The sequence below is a fragment of the Ruditapes philippinarum genome, unplaced genomic scaffold (genome assembly GCF_026571515.1).
Source record: "Ruditapes philippinarum isolate M1 unplaced genomic scaffold, ASM2657151v2 ctg741_1_1_1_1, whole genome shotgun sequence".
NCBI classification, from domain to species: domain Eukaryota; kingdom Metazoa; phylum Mollusca; class Bivalvia; order Venerida; family Veneridae; genus Ruditapes; species Ruditapes philippinarum.
The window spans coordinates 367,996-394,898 of record NW_026867313.1 but is presented as its reverse complement, the minus strand read 5'-3'; the positions used below and the strand labels follow the sequence as shown (position 1 = coordinate 394,898).

The 26,903-nt window shown below is 32.6% G+C and overlaps 2 protein-coding genes across 4 annotated transcripts; one reads left to right on the top strand and one right to left on the bottom strand.

The window, feature by feature from the left end:
• Positions 1-900: 900 nt before the first annotated feature.
• On the bottom strand, positions 901-10,089 carry LOC132735679 (protein transport protein Sec61 subunit alpha). Its single transcript, XM_060722662.1, has 12 exons — positions 9,932-10,089; positions 9,235-9,302; positions 8,211-8,355; positions 7,775-7,906; positions 7,390-7,499; positions 5,855-6,008; positions 4,921-5,081; positions 4,586-4,726; positions 4,258-4,314; positions 3,580-3,771; positions 3,012-3,159; positions 901-2,433 (listed from the first exon to the last, which is right to left on the bottom strand). Exons 1-12 carry the CDS (start codon positions 9,936-9,938, stop codon positions 2,318-2,320), a joined length of 1,431 nt encoding a protein of 476 aa, XP_060578645.1. The 5' UTR covers positions 9,939-10,089; the 3' UTR covers positions 901-2,317.
• A 1,610-nt stretch (positions 10,090-11,699) lies between these two features.
• Positions 11,700-25,617, top strand: LOC132735678 (DNA-binding protein P3A2-like). Of its 3 annotated transcripts, none has more exons than XM_060722659.1 (9): positions 11,700-11,838; positions 16,175-16,344; positions 17,602-17,716; positions 18,292-18,442; positions 19,099-19,248; positions 19,502-19,660; positions 19,942-20,226; positions 20,871-21,096; positions 22,517-25,617. In XM_060722659.1, exons 2-9 carry the CDS (start codon positions 16,194-16,196, stop codon positions 22,807-22,809), a joined length of 1,530 nt encoding a protein of 509 aa, XP_060578642.1. In that variant the 5' UTR covers positions 11,700-11,838; positions 16,175-16,193; the 3' UTR covers positions 22,810-25,617. The 3 variants fall into 3 exon arrangements, with proteins under 3 accessions (XP_060578642.1, XP_060578643.1, XP_060578644.1); XM_060722660.1 differs by lacking the exon at positions 11,700-11,838 and adding an exon at positions 11,966-12,115; XM_060722661.1 differs by lacking the exon at positions 11,700-11,838 and adding an exon at positions 13,538-13,638.
• The last annotated feature ends 1,286 nt before the right edge of the window (positions 25,618-26,903 follow it).

Genomic DNA, 26,903 nt, shown 5'->3' with positions numbered 1-26,903 from the left:
CAAACAAATAATGGTAGCGAAATTTCAGACCCTGATGCTGTTAATTGCAAATGCCGAAAGAAGTCCGCTTTTTTGAAGCGGTTACTTCCCTTTATATGTAAACTAACGCCGAAAAATTCAGATTCACTGCGTAGATTGTCAAATGACAGGCGCATTAATTTTCCAGCAAAATAGTTCCCGAATGGTCGAGGATTTCTAATATTGTTTTATTCTTTATATATTTATTCTTCTGTGTTAAACAACATGTTTAGCGTCGAAATAATATGTGTAACAAATCCTAATTCAGATGATATGGTTTTCTTCAGGGCGTTAACATATAACTTCACCGTGGCCGAGGGGCTTGCATGTTCGCTTAGGAATAGAGGTCTGGAGTTCAAATTCCAGTTAAGGCAACTCAATTGTTTTTTTAAATTGTTTAAGTAAAAAAAACAACATTGAATTGAATAGCAGTGTTGCAATAAGTCTTACAGCCAATTTACTACAGTTCTGTGCTTTGATTTTGTTATTCATTTAATAATTTTAAATAATAAACCCGTCTTAGAGCACGTATTTTATATACTTTTAACTAAATTACAAGCTTCTTTAGCTCAGGACTATGGTCGCCGTCTACTTTGAGCCCATCACACGACTTTAGCCCCGTATCTATTACCTTCTTAAGATGTTCTTAGCTCACATAATTTTTATAACTTTCTTTTGGCACGTATCGCTTCTCTTCTAATCTCCTGCATTTACAACCATTCTATTCATTAAGAAACCCACTAATTTAGATCAGGTTTGTTTCACATAACATGGCTAAAAGATATTTCCAAATATAAAGGTTTTTGGCTCCCAGAATTTATTATCCTTTTTGCATAATTGCATTCTCATTTATAAACCTGGAGAAAATAATGAACTAAAGCCTTTTTTGTATTTTAACAATTTATTTTCATTTTTTTCTCTAATATTGTATAAAACCAATACCATTTTTTGCAGGACTTTATTTCACAATAAAATACATTCACCTACAGAAAAGAAAGACATTGAACTGAATAATTTCATTAGTTCAATATTTGAAAACACTTATTTTGGACAGATAATAACTCTTGCTAATAAATACATATATAAATATATCTGTTACATCAAGTTTGAGATAACAATCTTGTCTGTCTAAACTATTAATGACCATTCATCATTTTTAATCTGTCAAATTGGCAAATTCCTTCAGGCATTAAAATACATTTAATGACAGGAAAAACAATGGTTATAAAACAGGGTTGTCAAAAATTGAGATTTTGAATACAACATTCTACTTCCTTGATTGCTGAAGGCTAATTCTACATAGATCCTTTTCCTCTAAACTTTGAACTTTGGGGTAAACTGATGCAGTGAACAATGCTAGATTGTGTAACATATGTCACTCATAATGATACAGCTCAAAAGATAAAAATCTTGATCATGCATCAATTTAGGTGACTAGGTTTTGTGTTGTGATAGTGGAACACTAGGTTAATCTTTCCCTCTAAAAAATATTTTCCTCACACTTTTGATTTTATTAATGTGCACACCTGTCACAATTATTTTAAAAATATAAATAGCACAAATAACGGAATGAAAAATAATTTAAAATTTAAACATTTTAAATTTTATGAAGATCTGCTTTGAAATGGAAATCATGTCGAAAGAAGTCCAATTTCAGTTTTTAACATACAAATACATTTTACAACACAATTGCTGACCGTGTCAATTTTATTCAACATATTTGGCAAAGAGCTGTCTTCCATGATAAATTTATATACTTATATATACAAAATAACTTCTAATTCTCAAATGTATAAACAAATATGTGCACATGACTGAGAAATGGTGACAATAACCGACCTTTCATCTTCTCAATCAAACACCAGCAATTTCATCACACCATGATATGCTTAAAAGTTGATGCAAATTTCAGTTAGAAAATGTAAAACCTATTCTATTTTAATTTCTTCTAATTTATGAAAATATATGGAGCGGAAATGTCATGATATAATCTTTATATATATGTTATTTTTCCATTGTTTTTTATAATGCCTTTTATTAGTATGACTGAGATTATCAATGAAAATAATAACAGAATTTTAAAATTCATTAGAAAATACACAAGTAAACATGTAATGAAAATACTGGTGTTGATTTAATAACATCAACAGATATCATGCATTTTCCTTGCTGATAAATTTTTCTCAGCAAATAGTCAAGCATTTTCAAGGTAGAAACATACTCTATTAATACACAAACGTCAACATTTGCTGCACTATTACCACATCTATACTGCACACATTTCATACAAATGTCATGTTTAAAAGAGAAGTGTACTCATTCCACCCATTTCACTCTGTTCTTTCACAAAGATTTCAAAGTACTGATAGATAATTGTAACGGCCAATAAAATACCTGTTCCACTGCCAATAGCACCTGTAAAGTAAAGAAAAACATGGGCTATTAATCATTTACTCCCGAAAACTCAGTAACTGAAATGAACATTCCCAGGTTTCAATAGAATTTCATGGTATGTCAGTTTCATTACACATACAATAGGCAGCCGAAAGAGGCTCTTGCAAGCCAGCCAGGGTCTATAATGGTGGCTTAGAGCAGTGAATCAATCTATCATTGTTACAAGGGTAAACATTTTCTTCCACTAACCAAGCAAATTTTCAATACCACATTTTTGTCTCAGTTAACGCTTATTTGACAATGTTACAGGTTTCAACATTGTTAACAACAATTCTTTTAAATATATTTTGTTTCTTTTTCAGAATAATTCAATAATCATAAATAATGCCCGCTATAGCTTCAAAAGCCACTAATGAAAAAGAAATCAAAACTAAGACATCATCATGAGAAGAAAATCTTGGAAGAACATTCCCTAGATGGTCACATATTTTCCAGTTCTCTTACATTTCCACACAGAAATAAAGATATCTCTTAACTTTTATCATAAGAACTTCAAATTTATACCCAGATCAGATAAGTATTGAGTGAAATGTACATACCCATAAAGTCTGCCATGACAGAAAGAGCTCCTATACAAAGACCACCGAAAGCTGCAGCAGTAGGGATGTAACGATTCAACTCCTTAATCATAGATGTTTCCCTGTGACCTCTCATTACCATCTGCTGATCTTTGAGCTGCTTAGCTACCTGTAAAACACCGCACATACCATGAATTATTCCAGAAGTTCATTACCATAAAATTTTCCTTCCCTATTTCTAATGTTATGAATGTACCGCGAGCCCTTAAACAGGTAATCTCAATAGACTATGCTTTAGTTACAATATACAGGATGACTTCCATTTGTTTTTAAAATAATACAAAGACTAAAATGATGCTTATATAAGTACCATACAGCACTTTAAACTTACTGAACTAGATGGCTTTAAACATAACAGTGTATGAACCCGAAGAATTTATATCTACACAATATAGCATACATTAAATAAATACACTTCAATCACCAATCATACAAAATATTCTTTACCACAATTTAAAAAGAAATTAGTGACTGAATTCTTGAAAAAATTTTTTTAAAGATATTTGATGAACAAATTAAATAGACTTACATCTTTAGCACTAGATCCTGACACTTCAATCCAGGTCTTTGAGAAGAATGCACATGATCCCAACATAAATATAATATAAAGAGCAGCATGTATAGGATCTTCGGCTACATGACCTAATGTTTCTGGAGGTGACAAATAGTAACAAAGACCACCAACTGGGTAAGATCTAGCAGGTCCGCCGCTGTTTACATCCTAAGTGAAAACAAACAATACTATGTTAAACGATCAATAAAATATTAATTTTGCGCATTTAAATTTTTTTATCAGCTCCAAATGGTTTTTGTTTTTTTGTTTGTTTCATTTTACACCTTTTCCCAACAATATTTCAGTCATATAGGCGGGTAGTTTCCTAACTATCGATCCTGGAGAGTTGCACCAGTACTAGACTACCTTCCTCCGTGCTAAACTACCGAAGATTCTCCAGGGGATCAAACCCACCCCAGAGAGGTAACTGGATAAGAAGTCATCGACTCTAACCCCTCAACCACAGAGGCGGTCAATATAGAAAATAACCAAAGCACTGGCGAATTTCATCCAAAAAAAATGTTTAACCACAAAGAAATAGTTGCTAATGAACCAATGAAAATTCTGATCATTCAAAATGGCTGAAAAAATACTTTGTATAACGTTGTAAGGATCAAATTTACAATATTGGTATTAAAACTTTTGAATACTTACAGCCCAAACTCCTAACAAGTTTATAAAGAAATTTCCATGGAATTTTGTTGCTAACATCTGAAATGAGAAAAGACATCTTTATTACTCAACACAAGGATATCAAAAGAATTTTTTTCTTTTCTTTTTTTTTTATTTACCAACTAAATTATAAAACTTAACTAAGAAGGAAGTCAAATACCGCTTAAAGTATTACAGGAAGTTAAGTACTACTTAAAAGGGAAAAGTTTACTTGCTTAATTCTAAAAGACTAGTCTAAAATATAGCTTTACTATTAAGTGTCCTTCAGAAATTCATACAGGATTTAAGTAGAATTTGACCTTTTACATACCTGTGAAATTACGTATAAGTTTGAGACAAGTGCACTCTGTAGAATAATTGGTATGTTTGATGTATAGAACAATTTGATTGGGTAAGAGCTGTACTGTCCACGATAACGGGCTGACTTGATTGGCAGATCCACACGGAATCCCTGTAGAGAGAAAAATATAATGGTTATTTATGATGAGATTTTTTCTAGTTAAGTGTGATTAAGGCCTTGTCCCCCAGACAAATTTAACAACCTTTAATAAAGCATTATATTTCAGATATGAATGCCCACTTTTCTATAACAAAATCAACTTTACAAGACTACATCAAAATTTGCGACTGAATTTAAGACATTACCTGGAAGTATATGACCACACCAAACACGAACACTGTTGCCAAAAGGTTCATCAAGTTTGGAAGGTTCTGTCTGTAGAAGGCCTCTCTTAAACCTCGTACCTTGTCTTGTTTGGTAGCCAATAGGTGGAACAGTGCTATAATTGCTCCTTCAAACTCCGTTCCTGAAAATGGAGCATTATCACAATTTATCTCATTTATTATCATAGGACTTAGAGAACAAATATAGCTATTATTTTCCGGAAAAACATTTGACAAGAAATACTTAGTACAATATGCATCATTTAACAACTTATCTTTTCCCAAATTACAACAACTTTTTGCTGAATTGCTACATTTGATTCATGTGATAACATATGTTGTCGGAAGAACAGCATGCTCAACAATTCTCAGTGCTTGATAGTAAAACAAGAGCATTGATACTGCAGATTTTTCCAAGTTCAAACAGGGTCATAATTCTGTCAAAATCCATGTAAAGAGTTATGGGCCTTGGACAATCAGTGTTCGAAATTAGCAGTAGTCCTATAGCCCCTGACTACTAAATTTCTCCTCGGGCTACCAACTTTTCAAAGTAACAAGCCCGGCCAGGCTACTGTAATTTCAGAGACAATATAAATATTTGTTTTGAACAAATGAATTGTGCTAGTGAAATGTCTTTTGGGCTAGTGAATATTACAATCTGGTAGTCCGACTAGACTAGTGGTTTCAAATCTGAATTTCTTACACTGGACAATGACCTATTATGCTCTCAAACAAGTATGTGAAGTTTCAACCCATTGCCTTCAGTAATTCTGGAGATACCAACTTGCACGGAAAACTTAATCAAAATACCAAGCCAATGCCAACACTTAAATGAATACAAAAGCTCTGCCTATTCTTCGATTAGTCGGGCTAGAAATGAGATATTTCAAACAAACAAACAAAGTGTAAAACAAACCTCTTCCTGTATTAACTGTTGCAGGACTGAAAGCCTTCCATACAATTGTCTCACAGATATTAGTAGCTATGAACAGTGAGATACCAGATCCTAGACCATAGCCCTTCTGTAACAACTCATCTAGCAACAACACTATCAACCCTGCCACAAACAACTGAAACAGGAAAATACTAGAAATGTGTCCATAGGACACTGATGCCCCCACACGCCACTGTTCTGTCAATCTTATGACTCTAGGTCAAATATTTTTTGGACTACATGTGCCACAAGTTGAAACTAAAAATCAACAAAGAGCCATAATTCTGTTAAATTTGTTCGCAGCAAAAATTCCTTCCTTTACTACCATCTACACATTAAGGTTGTTAATCCCTGGAAGTTTAAGCAAAATCTGCCATCCGGTTTAAGAGGAGTTGCGTTCACAAAATTTCTACATAGTAATTAATGAAAAAATCAACAAAGGGCCATAATTCTGTTAAATTTGGTTGCAGCAAAAATTCCTTCCTTTACTGCCATCAACACATTAAGGTTGTTCATCCCTGGAAGTTTAAGCAAAATCTGCCATCCGATTTAAGAGGAGTTGCATTCACAAAATTTCTACATAGTATATAGTGAAAAAATCAACAAAGGGCCATAATTCTTTTAAATTTGGTTGCAGCAAAAATTCCTTCCTTTACTACCATCTACACATTAAGGTTGTTCATCCCTGTAAGTTTAAGCAAAATCTGCCATCCGGTTTAAGAGGAGTTGCGTTCACAAAATTTCTACATAGTAGCTAGTGAAAAAATCAACAAAGGGCCATAATTCTCTTAAATGTGGTCGCAGCAAAAATTCCTTCCTTTACTACCATCTACACATTAAGGTTGTTTATCCCTGTAAGTTTAAGCAAAATCTGACATCCGGTTTAAGAGGAGTTGCGTTCACAAGATTTCGGGACGTACGGACGGACGGACTGACGGACGGACAGACTGACGGACGGACGGACGGACAAGTGCAACGCTATATGCTCCCACATTGTGGGGGCATAAAAATTTAATTAAAGTATGAAAAACCAGAAATTAATTAAAGTATGAAAAACCAGAAACTTCAACAAAGTTGATGTGATTTAGTGACTGAAAACAGATGACTTTAATTAACAGGAGCGTTACTTAAATTTTTACAATAGAGTGAAAACAATAACTTTGTCAGACAGAGTTTTATCTATAGTATTTTTTTTCTTGAGTTTGGAAGACACTGTTATCAATTTAATCTTGTCCCGCTAAATAAGTGATATATTAGTATATAAATACAATATAAAGCAGGGGATACTGATGACACTCATACAACTTAGAAATTTTGGAATGTTGATAAAATTATTCAAAGGTAGCAGATGCCTAAATACCTTCGAAGCATTCTATAAGCATAATACATTTCATAATTTTTTTATCATTAAATTTTCAGTTCTACCGTTTACTAAAATCAAAACCATAGAAGTTAATGGATGTTATAATCTTAATTTTAAAGCTGTAGCCACAAGTAAGAATGTAGCAAAAATCTACCTGAATGATGATGAGAAGACAGACACCTGCTCCAACCTCAGCTGGATCTCCGTACATGCCAGTCATCACATACACAATAGCTTGACCAACAGTGATCACCATACCAAACACTGGAAACAATATAACAGGTGCCCGATTAATTTATTTTACAAATTACATTAATTCCTTTTTTTTTAAGCATTTCATAGTTTAAACTAGCATTCATAATTTACATTGAAAAAGAAAGAAGAAAGACGAGAGACTGCAACCATACCTTATTATAAAAGCTTGTAATGAATGCTTAGAACTTTCACCAGGCCACTTGCAATCAGTGAAACAGCGCTATCCCTTTATCTCAATGCTATAAATTTTGTACAAGAAATAGTTTTTCAACATATAAACTTACATTTCTGAGCTCCATTGAACAAAGCTCTGTCTTTTGGGGTATCACCAACTTCAATAATTTTAGCACCAGCAAGTAACTGCATTATAAGCCCTGATGTAACAATGGGTGAGATGCCAAGCTCCATTAAAGTTCCTAGAAACAGAAAGAATAATGGTTTCAAAATGCTGTAGCAATTCATTGACAAAGTAAATAAAAAAATTATTTATCATAATAAACAAGCCATTATTTTCTGTACTTATCTATTATCTAACTTTATTTGACGATCATTTAGTTTCATTGAACAATAAAATTTAAGTTATGCTGAACTTGTGAAAATTATTTAAGAAACAATCCGGATATAAATTTTTTTTAAACAAAACACCTTTTGAAATTGTCTCACTTTGTAAGTCATTATGCAACTTAAAATTCATAAAAAATGAATTGAAGCATATTTTACCTCTACTTGATGCAAGGATAACTCTCTGCCAGTAGAAGGGATCTGCTGAATCCGAGGACATAATACCAAATAATGGTATCTGACAACACACTAGGAAAATAAATAACGTTATTGCTGTCCATAATACTTTCTCTCTGAATTGGATCTGAAATAAAAACCATGTATTACATTGCTTGGAATATTCATTTTGCATAACTTTTTACTCCAAAAACTTTTTCAAGGACCAGTAAAATGAGAAATTAACTTGCAAAAATTGAACTGACAGTTTAAACTGAATTTCAGCTTGCACCTTCGATAACTTCTTTGCAAAACCTGGAAATATCATGGATTGTCATGTCAATAACATACTGTGAAAGTTTTGTCATCTGCAGTTTTATCATTTACAATGTTAATAAACATTGTTTTAGTTGCTTTCTCAACAAAAGAAGCCCCAGAGATTTTACTAAATACTTGAAGAAGTTAAAGACTGCTTGATTTGACAGGGTAGCCTGCTATCAAATATGTTGTAACATTATTTTTATAAGTAGACAGCAGCAAAACACAGTTTACACATAGTTGTCAATAATTAAACATGCATCACATTACAGGTGCTCTTCACTTTCTACAGTAAATAGATATAACATTGTAACAGTTTAATTGTAATTTACTAATTAGTAAATTACTTATGGCAGGCTTCATAATTTTTTAATTATAACATAAATATAACAAAATAGCATTATTACCAAATCTTCCATGTGAGCATATTTTAATCCAGATAAACTTTCTACTTTAATAAATTAATGTCATTGCTCATACAGCAGAGAAAGTTCCCTGTTTAGGCATAATAATTAATGATAATACAAATTCATTCTAAATACCAAGGAAATAATAAGTCCATTAACATTTCCATATCGTTCAATTTATATTAAATGTTAAATGAAAAAAATGTATTTCATCATTAATGTAGAATTTGAGAGAGAAATATGATAAAAGTTGGGAGTATCATGCAAGAATTGATAAATAACTTCATGATAGTATGGTATACCTTTCTATCTGGTTTAGCGATTTCTGGCAGAACTGCACAGAATGGCTTGATAAACTCTAAAAATTTGACTGAAATATAAAAGGAATAAAACTTTACAATTTGAATTTAAAATAATGTCAAACCTGTCACAGAAAAATGATGCATGCAATCTCTGGTGAATATATTTTTGAACAGTATTTCGCAGTAAAGAGGAACATACAAATAAACAAAAGCTGTCAATGAATTTAAAAAAAATGACCTGTTTTAACAGATTTTAAATTACAACACTACTTCCTCATACGAATGATTCTAGAATAAATCCAAATTTCTCTTACAATATGTTTTCAAATCAGTATTACACAATAATAAAAGTAATTTTTTGCTACTGTATACTTTACAGAGTGTTTTATATGTAACTTGACTTGTCAGACATTTTCCTTGACCAGACATTTTATGTCAAATTAAGGTTGGTGTTTCAAAAAAAGTTGCGAATGTCTACCAAGCAATTAATACAACATTCGCAAATCAAATTGTTAACATTAAACATCTTACTTACTTAGATCTAATGTAAAGTATAATATACTAACTACACCCCACCCATTTGTTTAACAAAGTAAATGAGCCGACGTGGCAGCCACTGCATCTGAAACTATCAGTGAAATATTACATTGGAAAAATCTGAGAAACAAATAATTGCAGAATATGATAAAATACTTACTTCCCATCTTATCCAAAGGGGTTTACCCCTTATTCAGTCTAATTTAAAATCACAATTCAGCCAAACTCTTGCCGTGATATTCACGCCGGCTGTACAGACGGAAGTGTCTTTTGAAGGAAAGATCACGTGACCAAATACGTGTATGCCAAATTCTAAAATATTTTTCAAGATATTTACTTTTTTGTACAAAACTTATTCAAAGGATCATTCCATAAAAAGGTGTCGCATGCGATGCCAAAAATTTAAAAATCTATATTTTTTACAAAAAAATAAATAACCGTCGTGGCAGAGAGGTTTTTACAAAATGCACAATCTAATATTAACGAAATTTTATATTGTATGATTTGTCCCCCTTTACAACCTGGGGCTATATACGATGACATGCAGGAACAGTCGTAAAAAGATGAAATAGCTGATATATTATTTCTAGACCAGTTTGATGTTTCACACATTGTACAATGGAAGGCATTCAATTAAATATTATCATATCAGGGTTACGCTTAGACTATTGTCTTCCGCTATTAAAGAATGTATATAGATCTACATCTACTCGAGATCTGGGACATACGTTATCGTATGTTATCGTATGTCCCAGATCTACTTTGAATTGTAAAATAACTTTCATTCTTCTAAGTTATCAAAAACGCATACGAACAAGGAAAGTAAAAGATCATCTTCAGACAAAAAATATATTTTAAGGAATTACTAAATAGAGCTATCATGATTGTAAAAAAAAAAAATGTTCAATAAAAAAAGAAGAAAAAAGAAAAAAACTTTTATATTTGATATGCTATAATGCAACTCGCCGCCACGGATTTATATTACATATACATACAATATAAATCCGTGTCACCGCTCATTTTCAGCACTGATCTACATGTGATGTACATAAGGCTCGGGATCGGCATCGGAAAATCATTTTTGGACGCCGGGCCTTTGAGAATTTGTGATTTTCTTCTCTATCACAAATTAAAAGACTTGACAGACGATATGGTCAACATTATAAAGTCAAATTACAATTTAGGCTAACCGCTAACTGATCAAGTCTCGACGATCTTTTTCCTGTAGGATGATTCTGCGCTCTGATGGAAGGGCTAGGCGAAATAATTAGAATCCGTAAAGAAAATCCAAGACGGCAAAATTTTAAATGTTGCAGACTCGATTTTAGCTAAGCCTTTCTTGCTTTTAGAAACTAGCAGCAATATTTCATATTTGGTCTCTTTATTTGTTAACAAAATGGATGTATAGATCTCTCTCTATATATATCTATTTGTGAGTTTTTTTTAGCATTTTCATTATTATACTGTAGCAGAACAACCCAAGGTTTTATCACCAAACGTGGTAACATATGTTTAGCTTTACACATAGCGTATGCCCAGGAATATATTTTTTTTTTATCGAAATTTATCGAAACTTCGATATTGCCAAGTATGTGTTTGTAGGCTTAATTCTCAACGTTGGAAAAATGACCAGGGTGAGTTCGAAAAGAAAAAGTATTTTTAAGAAAGAGAAAAGTAGAGCTACTATATTAATTCTGTATTATAAGTCTCTGATTTTAAATTTAAAACAAATGAACTGACTTTGGGTCCTGGATACAGGTCTGCAAAATGCGTCTACGACATTCCAAGCGCATTTTAATTCCCCAGTCGGTAAGGGACTCCTATTAGATAACGCGTTTGATCCTTAAAAATGTGCCCAGGCACGCCCCTGCATAGACCGCTTTGCTATTTTGTAATTGAATATGTGCCATATCAAAATCAAATTACGCGCGCTTTTTTCAGGTCAAGAAGAGAACTATATGCGCATGCGCAATCAGTACAAAGAAGGTACACGACAAATATGGCTGCATTTTGTCAACACTGTGTTATCAGTTCGATTGTATAGCATACAGAATCATTCGAGAAGTGGTATGTAAAGGTTTTTGATAACTATCATCTATCAATTGGTTATGAACGAGTTAACAGCAATTCCTACTTTCGTTTACAATTATGGGACTTCACTGCGCAAGTCTTCGGCAGGTGGGACGCGCGCAGGTCCAAGCGCAGTCGCAAAACCTGGGATGTTTGTTGCGCATGTATGCGATGGTAGCAGCGACTGTTAATTACGCGCGCAAATGTCAAATTTTGTAGAAAATATTAATAATAATTAGAGAAGAAATGAAAAGCATTAAATTGTTTACCAAATGTAATTTTTTCAATTTATTCAAAATGGCGTTTACCATAAATTGAGTTACGTCCCTTGGTTGTTGGGTTTTGTAGTAATAATGTAGATGGCATTCAATTTCTTGCACAGGAGCTTAATTAATTCTATCAATAATCGCTCTTAAGTCCGATTTAAAAAAAAAAACAAAAAACATACATAGCCTATATAAAATAATATATATATATGTTTAAGGTATATTTTTTTCTAAATCGGACCTTACAATGACCTTAGAGCGATTATTGATAGAATTTCAAGCTCCTGTGATTTCTTGCCCACTGAGACTTCATTGATTAAGCAATCATATTATAGTCCATAGAGTGTTTTAATGTGTTGACCTGATTTAACTACTCCAATAGCAATAGACATTGAAAGATTTCAGATGTGGGCCCAGGAATTTTTACCATACTGGTAGAGGGTAACAAAATTTTGACTAGGGGCAATGCATTCCTTTTACTCTTTTTTCCCCCGAGTAGGTTAAAAAAAGCTTTTTAGAATTTTTTTGTGTTGCCTACACAGAGCAGTGGCGACATATAGAGATCACTTTCTCTGTTGACAGTCGACTGTCTGTCCGTCCATCACAAAACTTGACTACTCCTTAGAAACTACTGGTGCAATTTCTTCTAAACTGTATTTAAGTTGTGTGCAAATTGTTAGCATTTACTGGTTCAATGATTTTTGTCAGAGTTATGGCCCTTTAATGATTTTTATTTTCAAAATTTGTCTGGACTTCTCCTCTTATACTACGAAGCCATTTCATTGTAACTTTACAGGATTGATTGCGCATATATATCATGGGTTTTCTGCTTGAAAGATTTTTGGCAGATTTATGGCCCTAGAATAAAAAGGTGTTAATAAAGTTTGTCCGGACTACTCCTCTTATACCACCACTGCAATTTAAATGAAACTTAACAGGATTGATCAGTAGCTAAAGTACTTGCACATATTACACGGGTTTTCCAGTTGAAGGATTTTCAGCTGAGGTATGGGCTTTGAATAAAAAATGTGTTTTGCCCTGTTTATGATTTTTGGGTCTCCAGCTATACAGTAGCAGACTAACTGCAACATTGGCTATCATGAGGCGACACATGTCATCACTGATGGCCCTTGTACTATTAATACAATTTCATTGAGACTTTACATGATTGAGGTGTAGCTCAAGTACTTGGGTATATTACACAGGTCTTCTGGTTGAATGATTTTTTTGCAGAGTTATGGGCCTTCAACATAAGGTATTAATAAAGTTTGTCTGGACTACTCCTCATATACCACTTACTGGTATGCAACTTGAATGAAACTTTACAGGATTGATCGGTAGCTCAAGTACTTGCGCATATTACATGGGTTTTCCAGTTGAATGATTTTAGCTGAGTTATGGCCCTTGAATATGAAACATGTTCTGCCGTGTTAATAATTTTTGTGTCTCCTGCCACACAGTAGCTGCATAACGCAATTGGCTATCATGAGACGACACATGTGATCACTGATTGCTCTTGTGCTAAATAATGGTAAGTTCAAATATGCAAATGACAGAGGGTTTTCCACATATATATTAGCCAAATCACTGAGTGTAATAACTCCCTAAATCCCCTTTCCTCTGGATCCACACATGTATGTTCTGATAGCAGATTGGAAGCACGCATACCATATCACAGCATATGTTATCAAGTCTCTCTTCCTATTTTGGAAGAAAAGTACCTGCATGTGCATGAGGGGGAATTTTTGCATATACTTTTTAGGGCTGTCATTGATGGAAAATTTTGTATTGATATACCAAGAGACAAATATCGACGATACATCGATATATTGACTTTGACAGTCAGATACAATAAAAAACATGTATATATGTGATCATGGTGTTATGCATGCTTCTATTACACATTACAAATACTACAAACTAACAGAAAGTTTTTTTTCCCTGTTATTCTTGTCACTGACATTTAAAAACGAAGTTTAAAGTTCAAGTTAACATATTAAACTAGAAAAAAGTGACTTCTCTTATAAGCCAAAATAGAGAGGTATATTATCTAACAGAAATAAAAAAATTATTAGCTTGTATCTATATGTGAAAGTGTGTATCAATATTGTATCAGATGATGAATATCAATGATATATCAATATCACGATAATCAATGACAGCCCTAATACTTTTCCCTTTTAAGGGGCATTTCAGGCAATTTTTGAAGTAGTGACAATACTCGAGTTTTAATAAGTAAATATTTAAGCAAATTTCAATAAGATGTTGTTAGGGGTTTTCTGCTATTCATAGAATAGACTATAGAGCTGTTGTGTAATTGTCATCCTGGGTACTACTTGTAGCCCCACCCCCACCCATTTACCTTGTTGCCCCACCCCCACCCATTTACCTTGTTGTACTTTATATATCCTGACACTCTAGAGAACTACTTTATGGCACCTAGAAATACTTTTGGGTTCCTGATCATACTCAAAAACTCCTAGACATTTCCCCCAGCTTTTTTATAATAACATCAAATATGCATAGCAGTATAAATAAATTATTTTTCTGCAAATATAAGCAATTTATATAAAGATTCAAGCTATAATCATACTATCAACTATTTTTCGCATTTTGCATATTTTTTGTGATATTGTAAAACTGAAAGAAGATAATTAAACCAGGTGCTGAATCTGAACAACAACCCACCAGGGCCTTGATCTGACAACTTTTGAAGCCAAAATTTGACCCAATTCCCCTCCCAATGAATTATTTGTTTCCCATATTTCCCCATTCCCCAATCGTTTTTCAAGATAATATCTGACTAAAGCAGAAGATGATTAATACCACCATTTTACATTTTGCAAAATAAAATATGTAAGTAGTATTTTTGTTGCCTGACATTCACAAAATTTCTCTTTTGCTTCAAAACAATGCAAATTCCCCTACCTAAAAACCATTGCCCCAGTCTCCTGTAAAGCAATTTGTATTCCAATTGTATTGCCCAATAGGGAGGTGAAAAGAAATGATGGCAGCATGGCTGAGAGGTTTATAACGCGTTTGACTAGTAATCTTAAGGATTCCTGTCCGCATGGGTTCAAACCCTGTCAGGGGCAAGCCGTTGTTTCCTTGAGCAAGAAACTTGTACATTCATTGCTTAGTACTGGTTGGTTCCAGGAGCGGATTCGAGAGTGTTTCAATAAGCTTATAGCTTCCAACACAATCGAAATTAAAATAAATGCAGCCTGAAATGCAGTCCTGATAGAGAAAGTTGGTCATTTTTTACGTCAATTTTTTTGCACATTTAAATTTAGGTGGCCAATGAGTACTTTTGAAATGGGTGGGTAGACTTGGTACTGCCTAGTATACTAAAAGACATATAAAATGAAAGTTTTTTGTACAGAGAAAGTTTGAATATTTGAGAGATTTTAACATTTATTTTCATTTCAAGGTTCAATTTCTAATGTTATTTCTGTGAGTTTTGCACCCTCTCTAGCAAATTTCATTTAAAATCATTGTCAATGTATAGAAATAATCGGAAAAAAACAAGAATTATCATAACTTTTGCCGTATAGTTTGTCATAAAGTTTTGCCAGACTTGCTGTCTAATGTTTCATGCATTATATCTTATGGTATTACAAAAAGCTTATTTCTTGTTTATTTCATAAGGGGAATTAAAGAAACCATGGCATTTACCAGCTTAGCCTCTGTATATTAGATCAGATTTTGGATGCACTAATGATTATCATAAAGTAAAACTTTATGTTTGGATGTCAAGTGTGTGGTATACCAATATGCATGTTAAACATTTTACAATCAGTATAATTGTAGTGTGTCACCTCAAGCTTTTCTTTGTGAATTATATCATCTTTATAGAATAACATAACTATTTTTCTTTTCTGTAGAAATCCTTTGATTGTTGATGAATTACATTGATTTATATTACTATATGCTATAATCATTTGTGATATAATAATTTTTTAAGATGAGAACAAAGACATTATGTCATATATCTGAATATCATCAGTATACACTATAGATTAATGTCTCGATTAAAATATCTGATTTTTCCCTCAATATATTCACAGATTATATGAGGGATAGAAGATGGATACTACCGTACCTGTAACTGTGAATTCTGCTCATGAGATGATGAGTGACCTGAGTGAGCCTAGTTCTCCAGAAAGTGTGATGTATGATACATCAGAGCTCCTCGGCAATGTCAGTGATGATGTAACCAATCAACTGGCTGCTTCAGGTATTTAACATGTTTGTTTTTTTTAAACAAAGAATACAAAGCAAGTATTGCCCATCATATAATACATAGCAAGCATTGTAATTGCATTTCGGTAATGGCTCATTATACAAGGCAAGTATTGCAATTACATTTTGGTATTCGCTCATCGTAGAATAAAAAGCACGAATTGCAATTACATTTTGGTATTCGCCCATCATAGAATATAAAACACAAATTGCAATTACATTTTGGTATTCGCTCATCATAGAATATAAAACACGAATTGCAATTACATTTTGGTATTGGCTCATTGTACAAGGCAAGTATTGCAATTACATTTTCATTTGGTATTCACCCATCATAGAATACATAAAGCAAGCATTGCAATTGCAGTTTAGTATTTATAGTCATCTTAGAATAATTGCATTTGGTATTCGGTCATCATAGAATTCAAAGTTAGTATTGCAATTGCAGTTTGGTATTGGCTCATCAAATAATTCAAAGCAAGTATTGCAATTGCAGTTTGATATTTGCTCAGCTTAGAATAAAAAGCAAGTACATGAAGTACTGCAATTGCATTTTGGTATATAAGCTCATCATAGAATAAAAAGCAAGTTATTGCATTTTTTGTATTCGTTCATCATTCATGACTTAAGAGTGCTGAAAAATAATAAGCAAATAAGCATGTTTTTTCTTACGGACTGTCTCCATTAGGAATGTTAGTATCAAACGGGCCTTTCATCCATGTACTGAGAGTGATCCTGTATGGTGTACCAAGTTCTAATATTTCTATATATTGTCAGTTTGTGTCCTCTTATTTTTAAGTAAATATTCTCAAATAGTTGTTTGATACTACATTAAACTGTATTACACAAACAGAAATTTTAATGCCTTTTTTCTCAAAAATAACATGGAAAGTATTATATTTACATATTATGCAGAATTTGTAGTTTTCATAATTTAGATTATCCAAATTAAGACAATTTACAATGCATATTATTGAGTAATACTGTCACTATGAGTAAAGTGGTGTACCAAAAATGACAAGAAAATACTTGACTAATCATAGTCAATTTCAGTTGATAAAGAATCTCTGATACTTCAGAAATAGACATGAAGGTTACCAAACAAAAATAAAGATATAGATAAAAATCAGAACTACACTTTCAATAGTTTATATAGACATGTGTTTGGAAAACCATAATTTGTTTTTATGTTTTTTATGCTTTTCATTTTAAGAACATTATCTAATAGTAACCCACAATTGTTTAAATCCAGGGCCAGTAGGTGTTGCCGCAGCCGCTGCAGTATTATCAACTAAAAAAAGAAAACATCCCCATCATTTTGAGACCAACCCTGCCCGCAGAAAAAGGCAGCAAACAAGATTATTGAGGTAAAGTTTAATATATGTATGTAATAAATGTTAAGAACTGAAAAGAGTTAAATGAAATTTTACTTTGCTTTAAAATTCCAATGTAGTCTTGCAACATTATCAGCAATGATCACAGGCCTACAGTCCCAATTCACCATAGGTCTAGGCCATTATACAAATGCTCTGGAGAATAGGTTATCAATTTATAGCACTCTATGACATGAGCCTGCTGATTCTGTGATGATTATTTAGTCTTTGGTGTTCTTTATCAATAAAAGAATTTCTATCATTTATACTTCAGCAAAGACAAGTTGTTTGAGTAACTGACTTTGTTTCAATTTTGTTGCTGTTTTTTTATTTTGGCGTGAATCTTATCATCCTTAATTCAAGCAAAATAGGCAACTAGTAGTCTAAGAAAGATTTGTGGTTCTACTAGAATGCCAGTTTGTTTTTAAAAAGTTCATTCAAATAGATTTATAGTCTTCCCCGACTGCTTAAAATTAGATAGTCACAATATGATATGTTTATGGTAATCCTCTTAGTGTAAATTGAATGTAAACTTCACCAGGAATGAAAAAGATTTTTATTCATTGCAGAAAGTTACGGCTAACTATAGAAGAGTACTCCTGTAGAGTTGGGCAACAAGCAGTGGTCCTGTGTTGTACACCAAATGTAAGCCACGCCCCCTCTGTTAACCAGTCCATGCAAATGTATAAAGTATTTGGCTCACAGCCTCTTGAAAATGTGGTAAGTTATGATACTGCATTCTGGTAATTTCTGCAGTTTTGATCAACATGCCCCACTAGTATAGATGAAAGTATGACCATATGATAAGCTGTCTTTTTTTACTTATAGAGAGTAATAATACTTGTTTCATTTTTATATGTATATAAAGTTTAGACTTTTAATAAGACCATTTTAGTACTTTTGATTTATATTATGTTTAGGAAATATTCCCCCCCCCCCCCCAAAAAAAAACATGTTTCAATATTATAACAACAAACTCATTGTGAATAATTCTTTAGTAGTTTTCCACAGTGATAGTTTTAGAAATATTGTCTTTTCAAGTTAGGTGATCCAAACCTTAGCTATGTGACTTAGGTCTGTGCCTTCAATTCACTTGCTTATAGGTTCAAATCCCACTCCCTTCAAAGATGCTATCCAGCCAGCCACCAATGGATGTCCCTCTGTGCTTAAAATGCCTAAAAAGGGACAGTCTTTTCTACCAGTAAAGCTTGAAAGGCACCTTATTGTGAAGTGTACAGTGTTTGTGTGATTTAACACAGCCAGAACAATAAGTTGTTGATAATGTTAAATGGTTTCGGCAGACCAAAGTATGTGTAGGTAGAGGTTGTCATTACAGTCATTTGAAGATATTGTGAACTGTGTATTTGTATTTATAGGTTAGGAATAACAAACAGCAGATTTTACAAGACCTTGAACAGTCTCTGGTAGAGCACACACCTCCTTCCCAACAGGACAATTCTGGTTTACATGAGTTGCCTCCCTTAGTAATTGATGGAATCCCGACACAAGTAGATAAAATGACACAAGTAAGTTATTATGATTTCCCCTCGTCAACTTTATCTTGTCATAAAGTACTTGTTATTTTAGTCTTTTGTATTACAATATAAGTTTAACCTCCTTGATTTGTTGGGATGTTGGTATTTGAATGTATTTTTTGAATTCATTAACTTACTGAAATTATTAAAATACTATTATTTATTATTAATTTGTAGGCAGTATAACTTATGTTGGATTCCTTTATTTGTTGGAACAGAGTGATTGTAAATGTTTTTATTACAGGCACAATTACGAAATTTCATTCCCGAAATGTTAAAGTATTCCACTGGCCGAAGTAAACCAGGTTGGGGGCGTGCTGAGAGTCATCCTGTATGGTGGCCAAGTGATTTACCGTGGGCAAATGTCCGCAGTGATGTACGTTCAGAAGAGGATAAGAAAAGGGTATGTAAAAATAATGAAAAAGTTGGAACTGATCAAATAAAGTACTTTTTTCCCCACAAATTACCTCAATGCTTTAAAATGTATAGAGGAATGGAAATCTTCAAACAAATGCATATTTTTGTTTCAAGTGTGTAAAAAGTTTCTTTATACATTATTGAATTAAAAGTAATTGAAAAATAATATAGATCTGTGTTTATCAATGCAGAACATTTGGGCAAAATTTCCTTTTTTTGTACAGTATGTAAATGAGAAGAAAAAATCATTATTATTTTATACTACAGGTTCCTTGGACAGAGGCTTTACGTCAGATTGTTAAAAATTGTTACATGCACCACGGTCGGCAAGATTTGTTACAAGTGTTCAAGGATGAACCGGTGTCAGGCGTGACTGTGCAAGCCCAGCAGCCCTTCGCCGGCACCATGATGCAAACTATAAATAACCCAGATGGTTCTGTGTCTATTATACAGATAGACCCAGGTCCGAACCGAGTATTAAGTTTACCAGAAATTGGCCAGAATCAGGTTGTAACACTGCCTGATGGTACACAAGCCACAGTTGTACACGCAGTATGTATTTGTAACTTGAAACTTACCCATATTTTATATAAACATCTTTCATCTCCTCATTGATACTTATTTAGATGATTAAATAATAAGTACTATATATATAAACTATAAATAAAAAGATACATGTTTATGATATACTTATAAATGAAAATTGACAAATATTGATGAAATAAAATGCGTATTTTCATTTTCTGTATTTTCACTGTATTATTTATTTTTCACTGCAGTGAAACATTTTCGTTATTTTCTCTGGTGTCTTGCCAAACTACTTTCTTCTAAATTCAGCAAATACACAAAATTTAAGGGGAAATCTTTCAAATTGTAGTATCGAAAAGAAAAATGTATATAATAAACAGAAAGTTAAAGTTTTTTTCTACAATTACAGGATTTATTTTCGTCTTGTGGTATGAACATTATCATATTTCACACGAGCCTACCAACACTCCTGAAATATTTATTTTCATACCACTTGATAAAAATACATCCTGTATTTATTGAAAAAACTTGAATATTTTCTATTTATAATATCAATATAAATATATGAACTAGATAAAGATATTAAAGTTGTGAAAATCTTTCTAAAAAGAACCTGTTGTTGATATATATATCAAAAGTCTTATTTGTAATCGTGTTATTATTCATAGATCCAAGATGCAAATCTTCACCAACAACAGTCCCAGCATGAAGTCCAGATCTCTCAAAATTTACCACAGTTTACAGAAATAGCTACAAATGGCAATCAAGCTGCTAGTACACAGGAGCTGAGCATTGTCACAGGTTCCCAGCAGGCAGCCATTAGTGCTCTTCAAGCATCCATCAATAGTGCTGGACAGATCATTCTTACAGGAGCTGATGCTTCACAACTTGGAGGTAGGCTTACTTTTACTGGTGCCATGCTGACAATGTAGAACCCTCTTGTTGCATTAAATTTAGTAATCCCCTGTTCCTGTGTTAGTTATTTTGGGAAAAAATGAATTCTGCAGGTATAAGGTTGTAAAATTGTATTCTGGATTAGTCATTTTTAGCTTGTCTGTTTCAAAGAAAAAGTTTGAGAGCTTTTATGATCACTAAATAGTCATCGTTGTCATGTAAAAACTTGAAATAGCCCATTACTCAAACACTGTTAAAGGTATCAACATGGCACTTGGAATGCTTGCTCATCTTGACAAGTTGCTATTTTAAGACAAGGGTCATTATTCTTATAGCTATATTTTTGGAGTTTTTTCCCTTTTTAAAGCAGCATGCCTCCAGATTCATTCTTATTTTCATGAAAAAAATAAAAATGTAATAGAAAATAAAACATTGGCAAGTGAACAAGTTTACACAATGCAAATAGCACTTTCAATCCCTGTAATTTACCTAATAAAGGTCAAAGTAGGCAAAAAAAGTAGGCGAAAATTGTCCTTACTGTGTAAGTCACACAGTGTCCTTACTGTGCAAGTCACGCATTAGAAATAATGTGATAAATACTGCAAAATCAAGTAAAAGCAACATAGTATTGTATATTATCATAATTGGAGGTACATGTATTAATGATTACTTGCAGTTTATTTAAGTGCATTTGTCTAACTAACATTTAGTATAATAGGGACTGAACTTAATTTTTCAGCATTATGAAGGATTAGACTTGAAGATATTTGGATTATTGATATTAATAAAGCTACTGTCCTGCACATTGTAGTTTGGGTGTTTTTGAAAAAAAAAAGAACAATTGTGCTCTTGGTTAGTTTTTTTTCCTGCAGTTGATTGCTATGCTATTTTGCATAGAAAATTATGTCTATAAAATGAGACAAAAAAGAAGAACATTTTTTGAAAATCTGGTTTAAAACTGACATTTATATAGTAAGTTCTACCTGCATCAAGCTGTCCTTGCTACATGTTAACCAGTGTGATAAAGGGGTGTTTATATCTGTATCAAGTGAAACATAATAACAGTTAGGTCGCTGTTATTGAAACTGCAAATTTTACTTCTATGCATATTTAATAACTGAAAACAAACATGCTGATGATTTTTAGACCTTTTTTGTGTGGGAGAATAGCTTTAATATTTCTTGGTTACCAAATTAAATAATTTGATCTAATTTATGTCCTTTATATATATTTTTTCTTTGTAGACTATAACATAAATGTAAAGTCTTACTGATAGATTTAAATGTATATGTGACTTTAACAAGTTAATGGTACTGTCAGGATAAAATTACAATGTAAGCTGTTCTACACTGTATAGTTATGTTGATCAGCAGTTTAAATATTATAATATAACAAAGTTTTACCTCTCATATGACTTCAGGTATTATGACAGTATTACCAGTTTCTATGTATCAGCCAGTCCAGACTGTGCAGCAGATTCCTGCCAATCTAAGTTTTCAACTACAGCAACAAACTGGGAATCAGGCTGTTGAAATCCCTATGGTGACAGTTGCCGGGGGTGATGCCACTTCAAATTCATTACAAGAAGAGAACACTAGCATGGAAGTTAAGGAGGAGACAGCTTTAGACGAAAGCACTGTTGAAGAGAATGGACAGTTAAATATCCAAGACAATGATGATAATTCCCCATCAGATTTACAAATTTTACCTTGAGAGAAACAAGGCTTTTTCTGCAATCTTATGTTTTAGCCATTCTCTAAAATTTAATAAATGTGCCAGTCTTAAAAAAAACCACAAGATTTCTTGCCCAGGTTATTCCTTTTTGATCAAATAAAGTATGAAGTTTCAAAATAACACAAATTTGACTGAAATTTTCAACCAGTGTAAAGTCTGGAGTATAATCAATTTTTATAGATGATTGTATAAATTCTTTTGTGTAACTGCTCAAAAAGAGGCCCTTCATAAGTTGTATTCTTTCAAATTATTTTTTTTCATTTTTGTACATTAATCCATGACAGCTCTAGCAGCATATGCTTGTTTTTGTTATGCTTTGTTGCTAAGTTTCATACACACTATAAATATAGCATCATGTTCATTTTGCATATTGTATGTAATACATTGCATGTTAAATTATTGTGGGTGTGTAATACAGTGATCCAAGTTGTACCGTGACAGTTTGTGTTTAGAATAAATGAAAAATATTGTATTCACCATACTTGAAAACGGCAATTTTTGTATTATAAACATTTGAGAATGTTTTGTTGTGTTTGTGCAATAACCACTATCGTGACAGGATAAATCCTTCTCTTTTTATCCATGTTTAGTTGCAAAAACCTTTTTTAATCATCACCTGTTAGTTTACTTTCTTACTAATTCAGAAGAAAATCCTTTCTCTTTTGTTTGAACTACAGAATCCAAAACCTCATGGTCACTATTCTTCGTGTAACCATATCCTGCTTAAACAGAAAGAGTTAAACCTTTGCCACCAGTATAGAGCCAGGCCAGCCTGCACATCTGTGCAGTCTGACCTGGCTGTATTCTGTTGGCTGACCAAATTTTTGTCTTGATATTACAATGGACAGTTTTATAATGGAAATGTGACAAGTGTAAAGCAACAGCCATTATATATAATATCATGCATCTGTAATTATCATATAGGTAATGGAAGAACATTTGTTATGAGTAATAATAAATATTGTTTGTAAATTATTATTTAATACAATAGATCAGAATTTGTACCAGTAAAGAAAGTCTTAAGCCAATACAGTACAGTTACACCTATGGATTAAGGGCCCCTATGTTATACTTGTATGCTCAAAATGAGCAATTTGGTTTGATCAGGATTTTTTTTTTGATTTTTTTCTTTCTATACAAAACAGATATAATTTCACACAAGACAAACTATTAACAAATAAGTTTACGGTATTTACATGAATGTTTAAGTTGTTTGTAGAAAGCAAAATGGTCAAGAAGGCCGTTTCAAATGATAAGCAATTGCTATATAAAACTATTTGTCTATACTGTATACAAGTGACTACTGGCAGAGTCAAGGACAGGTCAATGCCCCTTGTATACAGCCAGGTTACCGCCTTTACTGGGGTACATTTGTTCAGATTGACCAAGCTTTTAAACTGTTGGCTATTCAGTTTAGTGTTTTAATATGTAAATTCATTAGACCAACAATAGCTCTAAATTCAAAGCAGGGCTGTTCCATTACACAGATAGATTAGTCTGTTGTTGAATTTTCCAGAGGACCAATGATATACTTTTATATTGATTTTGATAACAGAATAAGTTGAATTTTTACTAACTAATTTGATATTGAGTAACATGAGAGTTAAAATGTTTTACTTTGCAATATACATGTTCATGTGTCACCTTTTTATTGTTTCCATAGACATGTTTGTTGTTACAAGATTCTATGTGTTTATATTCATTTCATGTTTTAGAAGATTATGGAAATGTAATTATGAATTTTATTATGATAATTTGACAGTGAAATCGTGGCCAAAGAATATTCCAATATTCAAGATACCGTAGCTATCACTCATATATGAGTGGAAATCTTAGCAGATGTGGAATGTATTGTAATTAAAGATGTAATCATTGATAACAAATAGAATGCAGTTAAGGCAATTAATAATAAAATGTAACAAAAATGTAAAGAAACATTTTTCACAATTTACATTATGAAAGTAAATTAAATGATGTCCTGAACTTGATTATGGAGAGCAACCTGACAGATTGCGGCAGAAATGTGGCAAAAGTGGGTAAAAATACACAAAAACCATAATAATAGCTTGTAAATTATAAAAATTTGCTTGCTTTACTTGAAAGATCAATTTTTACCTTCATGTAGCTCTGAAGCAAACATATGTTCTATTTTTGATGCAGTATCAGTCCATTTACAATTTCAGAGCTAAATTAGTCTAATTACTGGTAAATTTATGAATTATCAGTTTTACCTGATTGTAATGATATGTTGTATTTGGCATATTATTCATATATGAGAAGAAAGATTTATATTTTCCACTGTTTCAATGTTCATATAGTTTTAACTCATTATTGGCCCAGTAACAATCCTCCAACCTCCCGTGGGGCCCCCACCTGGTTTAGAGACAGTACTGCTTGCACTAACAAGTGACCAGGCTCTACAACTCAGTAACAACTGGTAGCTCGGTTTGTTTTTTGTATTTTTGATATTGAAATCCCTTGAACTTCAAATGGACTGTTCCAATTTCAAAGCAGGACCAATCCATTACACAAATTCAGCAGGTTAAGATACAACCATGTATTTAGTGATTAAAATATTTTTCTGCTTACATAATTACGTTTTTTTATGTTTCCTTATAAAGACAATGGTAAATGATTTTTCATCATCTATGTGTCTAAATTTTAAAATAATGAAGATTTAAATGTGACATTTTATTTCTTCTTTTAAAGAAATAATCTGTTTAAATGATTATTATTATTTCTTGAATATGTTTAAATATTCATCGGAAATAAATTGTAAATATATAATTCTAACACGACCCGCATTTTTCCCTATTGAACATAGAAGAACCGAAAGTGTGTGTTATTATGCTATAAAATCACTGTTTGACGTTCTATATTTAGACATGTGACGTAATCATTATACACGTGACGTAACCACTAAAAATGTGACGCGCTGACAATAAGTAAGGAAACAAATTAGGCGCAATTTAGCTAATTATTATGTACGGCAGCATTTATTTGTTGATGTCGTGTTAGAATCGAAATGATATATCCAAATCGGTGATTTTATTGCTTGATAACATCACTGTTTGTCGATCGGATGCGCATCATTATATCACTCGGGCTACGCCCTCGTGATATAATTCCCTGCATCCGAACTCCAAACAGTGATGTTATTGAGCAATAAAATCACAGTTTGGGATATATTATTTCTTAAATAGAAGTGTGCGTTATGTAATATATCCAGCTCAATTCTGATAAACAAATGACTTGATAAAGAAATGGTTTACGCTTAGGTTGATGCTTTGCCAGACTTTCAAGAATAGGTACCTTTGGTTTTTAACCCTTACTTTGCCCAGGGTCTTTCAAATTATATTTGAAAGACCATGCTTTGCCTAATATTATGGATTTGACCATTTTTCTCTCCGGACTACACCATTCAGCTTTTATAAGGAAAATTTTCAAATATGCACAGACTGAATAAGAACAGTGTAGACTATGATTAGTCAGCATGGATGTGCCAGCTGGGTCTGCACTAGACCTTAAGCAGAACCAGGGGAATATTTAGATATTTTTTTTTATATTAAAGTTAGCATCAATTCATTTTCTTATCATTTACATTTAAGTATGAATTGCTTTCACATATGTTTTTTTCTATATGAAACAGCTTGCCGGGCTATATGTTTGGCTTGTCGGAGCATTACCCAAAAAGTATTAGCGATATCAATTTGAAACCTTTTTGCATAAATTTGAGAGTTATTGCCCTTTGTAATATATAAATGGTTGTCCAGAGCCTAAATCAATACTATTGGGAGGACAATTAGGGCGGAGCTATTTCCCTTGGGGCTCCAGCTATTGGTTTTATTTCCGTAAAGTGCATTCATGGGCTAATCTGAAAGCAGATCATGAACAACATTGATTTATGTCAGCTTACTGCCCTATGCTTTGAGTCAATAATTGCACTGGTCAGGTGCCTACAAAGGTTTTGAAATTCGATTGGTTTGCTCATAATTGTCAACAAGAACTGTGTTTTCATGGTGCCAGTTCTTATTTTTATGTTTCTGATTAAAGTCGGGCACATAATTATATTT